Source organism: Nestor notabilis, unplaced genomic scaffold (assembly GCF_000696875.1).
Source record: "Nestor notabilis isolate BGI_N333 unplaced genomic scaffold, ASM69687v1 scaffold33678, whole genome shotgun sequence".
NCBI classification, from domain to species: Eukaryota; Metazoa; Chordata; class Aves; order Psittaciformes; family Psittacidae; genus Nestor; species Nestor notabilis.
In genome coordinates, this window is record NW_009941153.1 from 1 (window position 1) to 17,598 (window position 17,598).

A 17,598-nucleotide genomic window follows, 5' to 3' on the forward strand; every position below is an offset into this window, starting at 1 on the left:
GTTGCCGGCTGGGCTTGAACCACGACAATTGTGCACACTGCAAGGGAAAGCCTGACTATAGAGTACTATGAGGGATCTCTTAATTACTGATCTTATAGAAGATCCTCAATCATATGAAGGACTTAGGGGTCACAGAGAGAATGAGGATGACTCTTTCACCCGGACAAGCTTCACAAGTGTAGTATCCTTTGCCAGTGCCTGTTGTTTCAGGACATACCCTGGATGGAACCATGGCTGCCTTTCATTAGACATGCATAGTTCACTCAGACTAGATTTCAGTGGCCATTTTTATTATAGTGGGCTAATTTTGGAATAATGTCTTTTGTTCATGTTAGTAATTGTTTTCCACTTTAAATTGCCTACTGTATTCCAAAGAAAAATCTTATTTAATATAGGCTGGGTTTCTATAATTTTGTGAAACTGAAAAGAGTAAACTATGTAGTAAGTTATTATGAAAAAATAGTTGATTACCTGAAATTTTAAATAAAGTTTCCTTTAGTCTTTTGAGTAGAGCATGGCTGTGGGGTGATTTATGATGACTTTATATACTGTAAATAATACACTTCCATGTTCATGTGCCACACAGATGGGTTATACCTGATGAAGGTGGACAGATTTAATGCCCAGATTAATCACATGCACTCACAGTCAGCTATTCTAAATCTTCATCTTGATCTGGTCTTGGAGGCAAATCTTGAGTGTTTTGTGTGTGGCTATTGCCAGGAGAGTTGAGGAGAGGGGAGAGGCTAGACAACAACATACTATCATAACATTTGCTAACTTTGGCCGAAGTAGTGGTTAGCCCTTCACCTACGTCTGGATCAATATATTTTTATCTGATCTGTCCCCTATTCAGTGTATGCTTCTCTCCAGTTCTGTGCTACTTGCTGTAGAGTGTTCCAGTGTGTTCTGACCTTAGTTCATTTCAAATCAATATGAATTATGTATCATTCAGCCTTTTGAGGTCAGAGAGATTTTATGATACTTGATGATTTCAGCTTCTTAATACTTTTAAACCATGAGCACACATTAGTTAACAAGCTTTTCCAGAGCCTGTGTAGGATGGTTGTTCTGTTTTCTTGGGTTTTTTTAAATTGTATTTTCTACTAGTATTCTCTTAAAACACTATTTCCTGTTTCCAGAAATAAGTCCAAATGAGTATAGTTTACACCCAGCAGGATTAATTATCCTAAATGTCAGCATTATAAGAGCAGTAATAAAGTATGTCCAGTGGAAGAAAAACATTATGCAGAAATCTGTTGCATAAATGAGTTCAAAAATCTTGTAAGTAATGCACTTGTCTTAACAATCCTTGGTTTTTAGATTTCTTTCTCTCTTGTTCTCAGACAGGTTTGCCTATCCCCATTGCTGAGCCTAGATATATTTGCGTATGTGGCTCTGTTTTAATAGAGCTTTTCCCACTGATAGAGATATTGGAGGAAAGAGAAACATTTGAGAGTAGACCCATTCTATAGCTGTCTCCCACACCTCTCTAGCATTACAGACCACTTCCCTAAAAGAGTTGCCATTATTTTGTTTTTGCAGATGGAAGGATTTATAAAAAAAGGTGTTACAGGGAGTGAGCAGTGAGCAATGTGGAGGCAGTGATTCCAAATCATTTAGGTTAGTAAAGAGCAGGGCTACTGAAGCGGAATAGACATGTATAAGATGGTGATCCTAATAGAAGAACAATCCTAATGTCATGCATAAAAAATACCCATCTCTGTAATCCAGAAAAATAACTCTTGAAGCGTGTGCTACCAGCTAAAAAGGCAAACTGAATTTTAGGAATTAAGAAAAGCCTATAAAACAAAAAGGATAAAGGTAATTATTCCACCATATAAAGCAGAGATTAGCATGTATCTTGAACAGTGTGTGTTTTGTTTCTTGCATGTTAAAAAGGTTGTAGTACTCAAAAGGTTTGTGGGAGGATAAAAAGGATGATGAAGGAATCGGGTTCAGTGTGAGCAGTAGTCAAGTAAGAATTCTTCAGTTTGGAAGGAGATTTGTGTTAGCTATCTAACAGGGAAAGACCACTGAAAAAACCAGCAGAGACCAAAAGCAGATGCCTGAGGAATATAAATTTATTTTGTTGTATTCAGCAGTATTTTCCAGTCTTCCTGTGGCCTCAAAACATTTGCAGTGCAGGAATTTCCATAGCTGGACATGGCATGTAGACATTTAATAAACCTCAGCACACTTAGAACAGCCTTTGCCCATGCGTTCCACAAGTCTGACACCTGGTAGGGTTCCTCAGGTTCTGAACCTTGGTTTCTTCTATCTCTTGTACAGGAAATACCCAAGTGCATTTTTAACCTTATTTCACAATATATATTTTAAAATGCTCATTCTAAAATGTCAATGTGTAGCTCTGAGACAACATGGAGCAGGACAAGGCGTTACTATTACTGATAGGAATTAATCCTGTAATCCTCAAAGCTCGTTGAAAATAGAGCAGAAGTACACACAGAACTGCGTGAAAGTGCATGACATCAGCTGAATCAACATGCAGTGTTCATAGATACTAATGGTAAATTGCTCACAAAGTTCTTGGACAAAATGTAATTGGAGGTTGGGAAAATATTCAGGAAAATATCGTGGGCTTGTCCTGTTTGTTCACATACTTTTGCAGACAAGTATCTGGGCTAAACTGATCTGAGCTAGTATGGCCACTCTTGTCATAAAGTTAAATGCAGAGATAATCTCTCCAGGGATGTAACTGTTACCTAAGGCTGTAGTTGCACATTTTATTGCCTGTACAGTCTACAGAAGAGTTTCACTGTTTTTATTCTCCCACCTTTTTTTCCTGGTTAAATCTTGTCCTTGGCAGTGCAGTCTTGAGTTGGGAGGGGATGCATCACCAGTCATTCATCCTGATAAGTGATGCCTAACTCAAGTGTTGCAGTTGATTTGGTGAAGCTCAATTTAAAAAGCTTAAGAATGGGATGAAGTAATTGATTTAGACCAGTATAAAGCACTCCAATTAATCTGACTTAATGAACTTAAAGATTTCTTCAGAACGTTTATCATGATCTGTCTTTGGATTCATTCAATTTTAGGAATTCTGCATTTGTTGGTATCCTTTGTGCACTCTTACTGTAAAATGCCTGTGGGCTGCCTGCAAGCCATGCTGCTTTTTACTTCTTTTTCTTGTGTGCTTCATACCCTGCCAGGTTTTTACTAAATGTCATTGAGCACCTTGCAGCTCATAAGAGCGAGGCTCCTCAAGATTCTTACTTGTTTAGAGAAAGCGCATGTTTGTTTTGTAATGAAGGCCAAGAGATTGAAGGGGTTTTCAGGATAAGGCTGCAGGCAGTGCATGGCAATGTAGGGAACAAGCTAACAGGATCTGTACCTTGCAGTGCATCTGGACTGATGCCCCTGCCAGGAAGCAGGAGAACTCGAGTCTGGGCTGCTTCAGTTAAGGTACTGGCATTGGTGTCTGGGCTAGGATAGCACGGAGGTGTATGAACTAGCTCTTACTGCATTTCATTCACCTGCCAATGATATCATGCTGTACCTTTTCTTTTTAATTATTATTATTGTAGGTAAATCCTTAATTTAGCCAGTAGGTAATGCTGTAGAATTAATTAATTCCTCATCCCTCTTAAGTAGCTAGGCAACTAACTGCAGTTTTTGCAGCACAGCAATATGTACCTGGCTGTTGGATTAGGTCTAAGTAGTTTACCAAGGTCATAAATGACAGAGTACAACAGACCACAGTTATCCTTTGTTTTAGTGAAAGGCCCTGCAGGCAGAAAAAGAAAATCTTATTTTATTACTCCTTTATTATCAATATTTGTTTATATGGGAATGCTATCATCTGTCCCATCATCCTGTCCCTACTGTGGCTGCTGCTGGATTCTCAGTGGTGTGGATTGATCATTCCTGGGTACATCCTTGCAGGCACTGGCAGTCAGAAATGAAGGACTTCATAAGCGAGCTGTGCATCAGGACTGTCCCGAGGTACCCAGAGACAGATCTGCTCCCCTCAAACCTGTGTCTGATTCCCTTTAGAGCACTTCTGGTTTTGAGCATCATGCAAAAACGCATGCCTAATTCTTGTGCAGAGCTCTGTGGTTAAAACACTGCAGTCAATAGATGTCAGTGAAGAGCAAGCATTTCTGTTCCTTTCGAAGGCAGCGCTGCTCCCCTTCTAAGAGCAGAAAGCCTGGATGGCTGATGAGCCCACACCAGAGGGGACATGTCTCAGGTTCCATGGGGTTGCAGTCGTTTCCAAGACGGCTGCTTCTCCACTTAGCATTGGCATGTGAGACCAGCTTTTGAAGAGGCCAAAAGGAGGCACAGTGATGTAAGTTGTGACTTCATGCTTTTATGTTGCTGGGTTTTTCACTCGAGCAGCTGTAGGGAGCTCCTGCTGGGGCCACGAGGTGCCGGCGCTCCTCTCTGCTTGGCCAAGGAGAAGCCTCTTCTGCGGGAGCCCAGGAAGGGCAATGTCTCACCACGCACACACCGTCTTTGCCTGTACTTTCCTACAGTAGAGCCTCTGTGGTATCCAGGACAGATAAACAGATTCAGGAAAAGGGAGGGACTGTCTCCAGTCAAAGTTGGCAGAGAAGCTGCTACAGAGTTGTCTCATGGTTGCTGGTCCCTTGAAAGAAGGTGGATTGTTGTCACCAGTGAAGCTGGAACTGGTGAGAGTGACATGGCCACTCAGTTACTTTCCCCTTTCTGAACATGCTCTTTCAGCGATTGCCTTCACCACCATCTCCTTTCTGTCAGGCTTGATTCCTTCTGTCCCATCCCCACTGGTATTCACAAGCAGGAACATCCTTGGCTCTTTGTGGCCTGTGACTGTCTTTCCTCACATCAACTGGTCATGAAGCAATCCCCATGGAAATTCCTTCTGTTCCTCCATGTTTACTTTTCCAGCTGACAGATCCTTACAGGTAAACAGCACAACCCCAGGCACAGCTACAGGCTGGGCGGAGATTCAAAGCAGCCCTGCAGAGAAGGACTTGGGGGTGGTGATTGATGAGAAACTCGACATGAGCAGGCAGTGTGCGCTTGCAGCCCAGAAAGCCAACCGTATCCTGGGCTGTATCAAAAGAAGCATGACCAGCAGGTCAAAGGAGGTGATCCTGCCCCTCTACTCGGCTCTCATGAGGCCTCACTTGGAGTATTGTGTACAGTTCTGGTGTCCTCAATGTAAAAAGGACATGGAGCTGTTGGAGCAAGTCCAGAGGAGGGCCACGAGGATGGTAAGAGGACTGGAGCACCTCCTGTATGAAGACAGGCTGAGAAAGTTGGGGCTGTTCAGCCTGGAAAAGAGAAGGCTGCGTGGAGACCTCATAGCAGCCTTCCAGTATCTGAAGGGGGCCTACAAGGATGCTGGGGAGGGACTCTTCATTAGGGACTGTAGTGGTAGGACAAGGGATAATGGCTTTAAACTTAAACAGGGGAAGTTTAGGTTAGATATAAGGAAGAAGTTCTTCACAGTGAGGGTGGTGAGGCACTGGAATGGGTTGCCCAAGGAAGTTGTGAATGCTCCAACCCTGGTGGTGTTCAAGGCCTGATTGGACAGAGCCTTGGGTGACATAGTTTGGTGTGTGGTGTCCCTGCTCATGGCAGGGGGGTTGGAACTAGATGATCTTAAGGTCCTTTCCAACCCAAACCATTCTATGATTCTATGATTTTATGATCTCTGCTCTGCATAGACCGAGTGTAGAAACCCACCAGTTGATCTGCCCTGAGTCTTCTCTGCTTTCAAAGATTACCAGATCTGGCTCAGATTCCTTCCACCACCTGCTTTTCCCCCTCATTTCTCCAGACTCACTTGCATCTTCTGCAAGGCAAGAAGCTATTCAGAAATATTTTTTTTGTCAGTCATTGTTTTCCTCTAAGAAACCACTTCAGGCATCAAACTCATTGTATGAGAACTAACGTAACTTTAACTCAGGTTGCCAGGATGTTTATCTGAGCAACTTTTCTTCTTTGAGAGCTACTTTACAAGCTAGTTGTGTGCTGTTTTCAGGGAAAAGATCCTTGAAGCAAGGTCTCAAATTCACGTGTTCCTCTAACAGGAGTTCTGGCTCTCCAAATGGTCTTGCTCTCTTTTTCATCTGACCCGAAGGCCAGGTAAGCCTGGGTAGCAAGCAAAGCAGGCTAACTTCAACAGGAGGTGGTAGAAGCCTCTCATCTCAGCTCTGATGGCATAAATATTTAATGCTGTCCTCTGTAATTAAATCAATCTTTAAAAGAGCCCTTACTCAGGAAGAAGGTATGTATTACCCAAATAGGAAAGCACTATTGTAGCCAGAGATTGTAGAGATTGCACAGGGCTTTGTTTCTTCCAAACCTACTGTTGCTGTGGTCTAGGTACATTTTGGACCAGTATTTTTATATTTTGTAGAGTTGAAATTTCTCTCTCCAAAAGTTTTAACTGCCATGGAAGAAAGAAAGAAAAACAGAGAGGTGAAAAGTCATTTTTACAACATCTTACTGTGGAAATTTTGAACATTTTTGACATCTCTGTGACCTGCCAAAATGACTTGTGGAGCAAGATTGACAATTTTATGGAAAGTTCAGGTTAAATCCCTCTGCTACACTCATGGGAAGGGGAGGGGGAGTAGCAGCACAGTGGGGAGAGGAAGAGAATAGAGGATGAAAGAAATGGTAGGTGTGGCAACTGCTGGGAGACCCCAGTTGCTAGTAGCTAGCATTACTTTCCCCCATCCTTTAGTAACAGTGCCCAGCCTAGCTTTATGGGCCTCTGATGTAGGCACGTTTTGGCACAATGTCCTGAGCTGCACTGGGCTGTGCCAGTGCCTAGCATGTACCTGCTATCCTGTAGCTGTACTATCAGAAGCTGCTTGCTTTCTATTACGCACTGCCAAACAGTTGCTGCACTCTACCTCAGGTATGGCTGCATTGCATAAAGCTCGAGGAAAGCTGTATTTGGAGATTAAAAGCACTGTAAGAGTACGAAGTGTTACTGAGAGGAACTTTATTTTGAAAGTCCATTTAACTCTGCAGTGCAGTGCTAGAAGTCAGACAGCTGACAAAGCACTCTCTACCTTATATTCTAATGCTATCTCTTCAGCCATTTCAGGACTGTATGCTTTAACCCCCTCATTAATCTACATGGAATGTCTTCACCCTGTCCCTTCAGACACAGTTTCATATTGTGAATACACATATAAATGCTGCTTACAGTGGTCTTCTTAACACAGTTAATAAACTTGCTTGCAAGCTTTGTTTGCCCAAGGATCTTTTGGCTTTTTTTGCATACTCAAAGGGCTGGAAAAAAGTCTTTAAGTATAAAGTCCAAGCATCTTCATTAGCTGATCTCTCACCATTATCATTCACTGTTAGAATGATACCTGAAAGGAAGGCAACAGTGGCCCATGGCATTGTAGTGGGAAAGAATGTGATTTTAGTGTCAGAATTGCATAGCAACACAAACAAACTTCTGGTTTCCAAATGGGCGTTTGCATAAAACAGTGCTCAGGGCAGCATCTCACTTGGATTGTGTTGAATTGTGGCAAGGGACTGCAGCTGAACAAGATTTTCTCTCACTGATGTCAGTACATAACTTCTGTATCATTTGTACAGATGCAAAATCAGTAGGTCAGCTTGCACAAGCAAGGTACGAAAGGGCTGTGTGGCAGGTGTGAAATGTGTGGCTAGAGAAAGCATTAGTGTTCCACTGTAAATAAGGCCATACCTCAGCTTCTCAGAAACAGAGGACGAGCATGCCTTACCGATGCGTACCTTTGGAGAACGCAAGAGTCAGAGTAACCATGTTTCTCTGCGTCGGTTTCTTTTCAAACAGCTTTTACGATGTTTTTTTCTGCCTGCTGATGCCTTGGCATTGCATGGTTGGCAAGATCTAGTTTGGGGAGAAGAGTCCTTAAAGCCAGCCTACAAAGCAAATTGAAGGTGAGGACAGAAAACACCTCATGGAATAAATTGGAAGAAAAATCCTTTCTGGGTTCCTAGAACAGTCCTTCAGATATGAACACAGACAGCTGATTCTTGGAAAATCTGTCTTATCAGGGCAGGGTAAATAAGTAAGTCGTGTTCGGATTAAACTGTCTCTGAGTGCAGCTTGTTTACCACAGTGGAACTGTTGAGTTCTGTTGAGCAAGGACTATGAAGTAAAATGCTTCTCATCAAAACAGAGGAAACAAGCATCTTGCAGGAAGAAAGTCAAATGGAAAAAAACCCATGTTTGTAATTCCCAACATATGGTGCAGAAATTTACATGGATTTTTATCAGTTGCATTTAAAACATAAACACTATGCAGTACCTAACCCAGAAATAAATTACATCAAAGAACTACATATTTTTATATATATATATACACAAAAGACATTTAAAAGACATTTTATAAACAAATTTCACTTCAGATCATCAAATGTAAAGCTTCAGGTTTCAACTGCAATATCAAGTCTGATAAGATAGGCACTTTCTAAATCATGGTAGATCAGGAAGGGTACAGGGCTGGGGTCAAATCTTTGGTTATTTTCTTATTATGTGGGTTTAGACTTCATATATTCAGATTCTTACGGGTTTGGTTTTAATTTTTTTTCTTAATATCTTAGGTAAAATTCCTAAATTATATCTAAGACATCCATTTGTGTCCCTCTAGAGCAAAAAATAAATAAATTATAACGTAGATTTGGTTGTAGAAAAATGAGTCTGACACCTGACTCTGTAAAACCATATACATCTGCCCACTGAAAACTTAGTTCAGCTCTGGCATTGTGTCAGAATTTTCCTATCTGCAAAATCTCATGTTTACAATCTTTTCTGCTGGGAGGCTTATAAACAGAGTGGGAGACCCCATTCAGAATTTCCCACCAATTGCTATATCTGTGTTTGTTGATAATTGGGTATTGTTCTTCACATGCAGTTAAAATTCATAGGTGAGACTTTTTGCCATTTTGCTGAGCTTCATTTTCTCATTAAATATCTCTTCAAACCTTTGATTCTGTTTTGGCGTGAAATGGTTCTTCCAATCACCAACAGTGCCTAGGAGAGCAGGAGCAGAAAAAGAACAGCGAGATTAGCAATATATAGTGCAGAAAATAATTTCAATGCAGCCCAGTTTGGTTAATGCTGCTGTTGGCACAAATTGTTAATATATAATTAACCACAGTCTCTGTGGTAGGTCATGATTGTAAGTAATTGTTTTATTGGTCTGGTGGGACTCTGAAGGAAGCAGCTGGTTCCATAAATGCTGTTAACCCTCAGCCTCATACTTGGTTAGTGCCAACAACTAAGTGGTACCTGAAGAGCAGCAGGTTTTCTAGATGGATTAGAGCTCTTGGTCATCTCAGCAGAGAGGCATCTTCTGCACCTTAGATGTATGCAGTTAAAGATCTGCCTTAGCACTTCCACAGGCAGCAGAGGAAATGGTTGCTTCCTGTCTGAAACCCATCTCATCCTAGTCAACATCTAAAACTCATCAAATGAATGGTGCCCCAAAAGCAGCCATATGACTCCATTGACTAAAGAAGACTCCTAAAAAAGGAGCCCAGAATGCCCTGATAAATGAATCCCACCCTCACACCCACTCCTAATCTCTAAGTCTTTCTACAGAAGAGATGTCCCATTACATAAGTGGGCAGTTGGCTGCTTCTGGGTGACCACGCACACTCATGCTCAGTAAAGTGTTTCAACTGTTACCCAGTTTGAGTAAACAGGAAATTGTTTATTAACCTGATATATTTGATTGAGACAATGTGTACAATGCATCATCTCAAGACCCTGTATCCCAGGGTCATCCTGACTGGACACTAGAGGAGAATATTTTACAATGAGAACAACCAGCTATTGAAATAATCTCCTCAGAGAAGAGGTGGATTCCTTAACGTTGGGCACTTTTAAGATTCGGCTGAACAGGGTGCTGGAACATCCAGTTTAGGTCATGCTTTGCCAAGAAAGGTTGGACCAGATGATCCTTGAGGTTCCTTCCAACCTGGGATTCTATGACTCTGTGATTCTGCGATCCCAAAACTGCTAACTAAAATAGCATTCTGGACAGCAGAGACAAGAAAAGAGAGCCCGAATAATAATATATATGTATAAATCTTCTGTAAACTGGCTGCAACTAGCTAACTCCCCAGGATTTGCATAGGAACTACTTGGAAGTGAAACTGTTGGTGTTTTTCAAATCTTTCAGCATGTCTTTGTCAAAGGTCACTGACTTAGAAAAGTGTATCTGAGGGTTTTACTTGTTTGTTTTTTACTGACAGATTGTATTTTGGCACTTGCTTTAGCTCATTGTTAAAAACATTCTGAATTAGTGAAATGTAAAAAAGTGTTTCCTTATTAATTGAAACAACTCTTGGTTTTAAATTATCAATTGTTTGAAAATTAACTATGTAAAAATAATCAAAATCCAACTAAACATGATGGTTTGATCTAATTATTTTTCTAATCTGAGGAAATGTTAGCAGCAAGAAAACAGCTCCTGCAGGTATTTTAGAGTCACATGTGAGCTAAGCACTGTTCGAGATTTTACCACGGATTCCAGCTTGGCCAAGGTCTAAGGGCTACCTGTGAGGTCATCAGGTGATTGAGTCATCCATTCTTTTGTTGTTATCATTGTCAGCATATTCCTTTTCCAGGAACATTTCAATAAGGTTAGATATAGTATGGAGGATAAAGGCTACAAGCGGTCTCCTTTGGAAGGAGTGTGTCTAGCTTTTTCTAAAACTGAGTGACCTTTGCAGGTGATATCAGAGGAGACACGTTGTAAAAGACTGAAGTGGTCAACTTTTAGTTAAAAAAGACAGATACAGATTAATGCTTTGTGAAGCTTTGCTTTTAGCATAAAAGCTCCCACAGAGTAATATTAGTCAGACTGTTTTTCAGACTCCCCCGTGCTTCCTTATTATAAGTCTACATTTGAGACCAGAGAACTTAGAAAGAAAGTGATTTTTAAGATGGCTTCAAATTGAAGAATCCTGTCACTTCTTTCTGGGGCTGACCCAAAACATCACTACAGTGCAGGAAAGACCTGGACTGTGGCCTCTAGCTGGATTCCTACTCCTTCTACTGTGTTAAGCCCAGCCAAAGGAACTCACCTTTTCGGAAAATCAGCTTACTGTCGGATGTCAGTGCACAAACAGTGTTACTGGGATTGCTGTTCTCCTTTTCTGCGTCATTTTTCATCTCTGAGAATGAGGACTTCTTGCAGATGTCTTGGATGTCACTGTCACTGATGTTTAAACCCAAGAACAAACTAATGTCCTTTACAACCTTAGGGAGATCCTGAGATACAAGAAAAATGAAGCTTTTATGTTTCTGAGCTGACTATCGGACTTTAAGTTGGTATGAAAATGATTCTTTTTATTACCTACCAAGTTTATCACACATTTATTTGCTTTCCAGCAAAGCTAAAGATGTTATTGGACTGTGTAGATGATGGGTGCAGTAAACCAGATTCCTCTCTTACCCATACTCACAGAAATGAGTAAATGCTAAGTATGTGATGTCAAATACAGTTAGTTACATTGCCAATTTTACTCCCAGTGCAGGTGAAATATCCTTCTGTCTCTCAGAATTATTTCACTGGGAGCAGAGAAATAGTTTAAGCTCAGCTTCTGTGTAAGTAGCTTATTTCACTGGAAGTGCTATATCTACAGATCCAACTGGTTTATTTATATGCCCTAGTGGACTTCTCTTTACCTCCCCCCACCCCCCAGAAAAAAAAAAAAAAAAAGGAACAAAACTATTTTAATGGAAACACTAGAAATTGTTTTCTATTCACCCAAAAATTCATTCTCTGAAAGCTCAGATTTGGTGGTATTTGACTTTTTAAAAGAATAACAAAGCAGTTTCTGCATAATAATTTCCTTTCATCAAAACATTTTTCCTACCCCTTGAGACTCTAATTTTCTTTCTCATAGGGAGCAAAAGTCCCACTGTCCATGAGCAGTTCTATTGTCTAATATTACTTTATGAAAATTTCACCCGAAATGTCATGTACAGCAGGTTAATGTGTGGCCCTCAACAGATGTCCTTGGCTAGTCTTTCCATGGGACCAGGAACAAGGAACTTAAAATTCTTCCTGTAACCTGGGGAAAATAATGTAATATATGTCCCACTCCTACATCTGTGAAATGCAGCTCTCACAGGATTGATATTTATATAACTTTGCAGTCAGAATTAGTTCACTAATATAAAGTTCTGTGCAAACAGAAAATATGCCCAAAGACATACATTCACATTTTCCTTCTTTCTCCTTTTTCATTATAATCTGCTCTTTGATATTTTAATGATGTTAATTTGCAAGTAAGGCATTCTGAAATCAGAGCAGAGAGCATATTTACCTTCTTCATGTCTTCATAGAATAGAAACAGTATGTTTTTGTCATTTTCGTGTTCTTCCCAACTTAGGAAATGATCAAACCAGGATCCGCAGACAACTGAAAAGAGAACCCATGTAAAAAAGATTCATATAAATTTTATTCTTAAATAATTCTGACAGTACCTCGCACTTCTAGGGGAATGATCCCTTCATAATATATGCCCTGTATCCCTCTAAAACAGATTGAATCCTTTTTGTGAAGTGACTCAAGCTTACCATTCTTGTTTGAATTCTTTTTCATATTAGACATGCAGATATGATTCCGAGATATGATTCTATAGTGGAAAGAGACTCCAAATCTAAGAAAAGGCCAGTAATGAGGGAAAAGGTATTGGCCTAACAAAATCTGAGCATCTCAGCAAATGTCTGCATGACTATGATCACAGCTAGAAATACGGTCTCTTCACTAGGTGATGAAATAAGGAGTCTTTAAATGGAGCATGCTTTCGTTAGCTCTGTTTTGTCCCAGCAGAGGAGAATCTGTATTATTTTTAAACATCAAAGAAGAATTATGTAAAGAAGTTATGCAAATACATCATTCAGCTAATGACATAGATAACTTACAGTTTTATAGCTGACTCATAGTACTTGTTTTGTCTGAATACTCCTTTTGCTGAGCCATAGGAGGACAGCTAAACTGCATTTTTCTTTAAAAAACAAAATTCTGACCCTCCTGGTTGAAAGAGAAGATGGACTGCATTGAAAGCTGAGTTGAAAGCCTCTTGTAGGGTGATGAGAAGAGGCCTGGACAGGGATATCACAGGTAGCATTCTCCACAACTGTGTCTCTGCTTTATAACTACCACTAGAAAAGTATAATATTGTAAGGGGCATCAGTTTGTTTGCAAGCTGTGAGTTATGATTAAGTATTTTACCGAATACTCCAGTCTGCAGACCTCTTCTGGACATAAAGTATTGTTAAACTGCAAAGCATATGTGCTCCACAGTGTGCAATTAAACCCCACTCTCCTGGTCAACCACACTGAGGATGTGTCCCACAGTTGAGTAGAACAGCCCTGTTGGCTTCAGGGGTACAGCACACAGCCTTGGAGACTCTAAGGACAGCATCACAGTTGTCACTGTTTGTCCTCCTGCTTGTTCTGAACTGAGATTACCTTTGCAAAGAGTACTACAGGATCTGAATCAAGCAGCTTAATGTTTCTATTAGGAGCAAAAACTATATCTCTGCACCACCTCTTACCTAAATTTCTATTGTAACCAACATAGTTACCTTTTTATGCCATGTGTAAGTACACAGAAAATAGAAGGTGGCTACTAAATTACAGATGATTGGGAGATGTTTTTAAAATTTAATCCAATCCTCTTTTATTTTTTTCACTATCATATGTTGAGAGTTGATACTAAACAAGCCAAGATACTGCAAATCACTGAAGGTTGTGCCTTAGGGCTGCCCTGAACTAGGAGCACAAGATGTGAGCCAAAGCGTATGCAAGGCAGTAGACAAATTGACTTCTGGAGCTCTAATGGTTATGACTGCAATGGCGCTTTTCTTTCAAAGTTTTCAAGCCAATCTGTAATTGTTGCTGTTATCGTCGCTATGGTTGTATAGCAGGAACATGTCCTCAGAGATGTAATAAAACACTAAAAATGGGAGTGGATAAGTGCAATATGGTCCTGTTGTCAGTCTCCATGCCGGAATGGCCACTCATAAAAATCTCACTCTTGTCCTTGGTCTTTGGACCCTGCTACTAAGACAACACATCAGGCAGAGCGTGTGCAGCGGGGCTCTATGAAAGCATCTAGACTCCCTCTGAAGGGCCAACCAAGTCTTCAAGACTGGACAAGGCATTAGATCTGCAAGCATAGCTCTCAGGGCAGCCTGGGGATGGTCTCCCGGTGTGCCCCATTGCCCACACTTTGACATGGCAAAGGAGCTGTATATGCATACCTTTTCTATCACAGTTTAAACATGAACTCTTGGTGGAAAGCAGCCTGTTACTGTGGTTTGTGCGACAAGGTTGGAAATGCTCTAACACAGGCAAATCCACATCAAAATCAACAAATTGTCTGGGGTTTCAGAGCGTTTGTGGGAAGAAATAAAATCAGTAACTTGTCTGTGTTTTTTAACAGATATGTCAGAGGACAGCAAAACCCTGCAAAGAGCAGTTGTGCTGAAATAAGCCAGCCACTTACCAAAATGTCTCCTTGCAGGGCTGAAGATAGTATCCTATTATTTGTTCTTGTTTAGTTTGACATTAGAATTCATCCTGAAAAAAACCCCAACAGCTAAAGCCATATGAAGAAGGAGTTCAATAAGGAGTTTTCACATAGTTCACATTTCATAAATCTTCCTGTGCATAATAAGCTAATGTAAACTGCAAGGAGAAAATGTAACATTTATCCTTACCATCTCCTTTTAAGAACAAGTCAAAGAAAGCAGTCCAGGTGTCTATAGTGGGAAGGTTTGGGTTATCTCTGTAGTAATGATACATGGAAACTGCAGTATCTTTTGGATTTCTGCTGATGTAGATCATCTGTAAATGAAGATGATATGGTTATTAATGATAATATCTGTGTTCATTTTACCTCATGAGTCAGTATGGTAACTAATACATGGAACCATTTTCTAACTAACATTCAGAGGACTGCTGCAAAACATAAATTTTGAGCTTTCATTCAAACTAGCTTTTTTCCAAAAACCTGGATCTGAGTAATCCTGAAATTTTGAACTTTTAATATAAAATCTGAGACCCAGAGCTTATTTTTTTAAGATCTCCCACATTAACACGGGAGGAACTCAAAACTGTGATCTGAATCTGCTTCCCACATTTCAGTTCTCCTCTGTTTGCCCCACAAAACCTTTACAAAAGAGTCTTCACAAAGCTTCAAGAGGATGGGCAGAATACCTTCACCCCAGAACAGCCTCTAATTACCCAAGAGAACTATTTTCTAAGCCAGTCCTCCAGTGAAACAGGTCCATGAGAACACACCCAACCTACCCCTCCCCCATCTTTAATAATATATTATTATTAAATGTTATTAAATTATAAAATTATTATTAAATATTATTAAAAAAATGTTGATGTTCTATTTTGTGTGGTGCCTGGTATACAAATAACCCCATGGGAGCAGTGAGGCAGGAGCAGAACACAGTCCCTAGCCCAAGTCTCTGCTCAGCTGTGTCTCCAAAATTCATAGCAAACCAATTCAGGAAACTGTAAATCATTTAAAAATTATTATGGATTGTCCTTAATAATTGGGATAGACTGAATTTTCTTCCAAAATAGATTCCTAATAGACACTTTATGTATCTTACTGCTTTTATATCTTTTTGCCTTACCTTGCATTTTTTATTCTTAAAATTGGGAGGTAACATGTTGTAGTCTAAGTGTGTTGGAATGATTCTCTTTGATGAGAGTTTATTCAGCTCTTCAAGTTTGGAAATGTCTCCAAATTCAATGGGAGATGTTAGTGTAACTTGGGTATTGTAAAGCTTTGTTATAACTCCTGCAAGCCAGTGAGTGCCTGCAGAAAAGTAATTTTAAGGAAAAACAAAGGAAAGAAGATTTGTTACCAAGAAAATATATGGAACATACATATGGAAACAGCTTCCTAGGGAACAAATGATACTTCTAATCCCCTAGATTCAACAACCTTCACATAGCTGAATCATCCCATTGGCTCCAAATGTATAAATACTGGAAAAATTAGGGCTGTAGCTGAAGTACAAAGTAACTCTGTGAGAAGTGTTAATGTTGGTACCAAACCAATCTTATTAGACAAATGCTTGTCAGCTGAGAGGTGGTTATGTTATTTCCATTATTTATTTTACAATTATCTGAGAGTTTTTTCCTTATTGTAACTTGAGTCTGTAGATTTGGAAAGTACTGATTGAGCTTCCTCCTGTGTGCTTCTGTGTGCAATGAGGCAGTGGGAGAGGGAAAAAGAAATTAATACATCTACAGCCAAGAGCCATACAAATAACTTAATATGACTCTTGACTTGCTCATAATTGTATGTAGAAAGTCCTTAGGAAAATCCTCCAAGTACAGGTTTTGCTTACAAGAAATACTTACTTGCTTTCCAACATGAAAACACCTGCGATTATTTTAAATTAAAGGATCAGATTTAGATAAATATAATGCTTTTTTTTTTTTTTTTTAACTTGAGCACTTACTAACAGAGTAATATATTCATAAGCTCAAACAGCCTTTCCTGTTTCATGTACACAGACATTTCCCAACTAGTTTAAGCAGAGAACAAACAATTGAGACTTCTTGCAATTAACACCTAAAAGTGGAACTTACCAGATTTGGGATAGGAAACCAAAAGGACGTCATCTTCTCTGGCATCAAAAGTATCCAAGGATTTTAAAAGTTCTGGAGAAGACCTGGTGGTAAAGGGAATCCCCTTAAACATGTGAATGAGTTCTGCCTCACTGGGGTTGGACATGTTTGCTTAAGTCTTGGACTCCTGCAAGTCAGATAACAGTGAAATGAAGAGGATTTAAGAGTAACTTCTCAGTCAGATAGTCTGAAGCGACAAATTGAGACTAAGCAATAGAAACTTCATGCTTATATACTTTGCTACACACCATGGAGTCATATCAGATATTGATTTTTCCACGTAGTTGATAAAGTTAACTGAAGTATTAGAGGTAATTTGATAAATAACTGAATGTAGGCATAAAAAAGTACGTCATTTGTTAGCTCTCCAGATAAACTAATGAGGTGATAGTTAAAATTTATTAATTGTGGTAAATTACAAGAATGAACATTATATGTTGCCTTAAAATATGCTTAAAATGATTATTCTATAAGCTATACCTTGCTGGAAGCTGTTTTAGCTTTCAAGGAAAAAGCTGCATCTTAAAATACTTCTTATGAATACAAAACCAATGTCTTACTTTATGTGAATGAAATATTTTTGTTTCATTTTACCAAATATACAACAGACTGAATTCTATGATCTTAAGGAACTAGATTTTTGAACATGTTAGGATTTCAGCCTGAGGCATCTTAAAAATAGAGGCGCTTAGAGGCACAATCATTTTTAAGCTGTCACGTGTGTCCATAACAGTAGTATAGACAACAAAAATCACAAATTTAAACCGGATACTTAACATTGGCTTGAATCCTGCATGTTTCATGACTAGAAGTGATGAAGATTTTTAAATCTTTCAACAGAATATGCAGATTCATCAAAATAAGAGTTGTGTGCAGGAAAGAGGCAGTTGTAAATTAATTACCTGCTTTGAAATGTATTTAAAAAAAATAAAAATTGAATCTGTAGAAA

General features: G+C 39.6%; 1 protein-coding gene across 1 annotated transcript; it reads right to left on the bottom strand.

Annotated features, from left to right (window-relative positions):
- Nucleotides 1–8,879: 8,879 nt before the first annotated feature.
- On the bottom strand, nucleotides 8,880–16,755 carry LOC104399606 (sulfotransferase 6B1-like). The gene is made up of 6 exons (XM_010020727.1): nucleotides 16,611–16,755; nucleotides 15,644–15,828; nucleotides 14,711–14,837; nucleotides 12,307–12,401; nucleotides 11,059–11,245; nucleotides 8,880–8,998 (listed from the first exon to the last, which is right to left on the bottom strand). The coding sequence occupies exons 1-6, from the start codon at nucleotides 16,753–16,755 to the stop codon at nucleotides 8,880–8,882; spliced, it is 858 nt and encodes a 285-aa protein (XP_010019029.1).
- Between the last annotated feature and the right edge of the window lie 843 nt (nucleotides 16,756–17,598).

Excerpts from the sequence above, each read along its gene's own strand:
- LOC104399606 (XM_010020727.1), bottom strand. The coding sequence starts at position 16,755 with ATGTCCAACCCCAGTGAGGCAGAACTCATTCACATGTTTAAGGGGATT. Across the intron at positions 11,246-12,306 it reads TCTATGAAGACATGAAGAAG|GATCTCCCTAAGGTTGTAAA; the intron begins GTAAATATGCTC and ends CTTGTATCTCAG. Across the intron at positions 8,999-11,058 it reads TAAGCTGATTTTCCGAAAAG|GCACTGTTGGTGATTGGAAG; the intron begins GTGAGTTCCTTT and ends CTGCTCTCCTAG.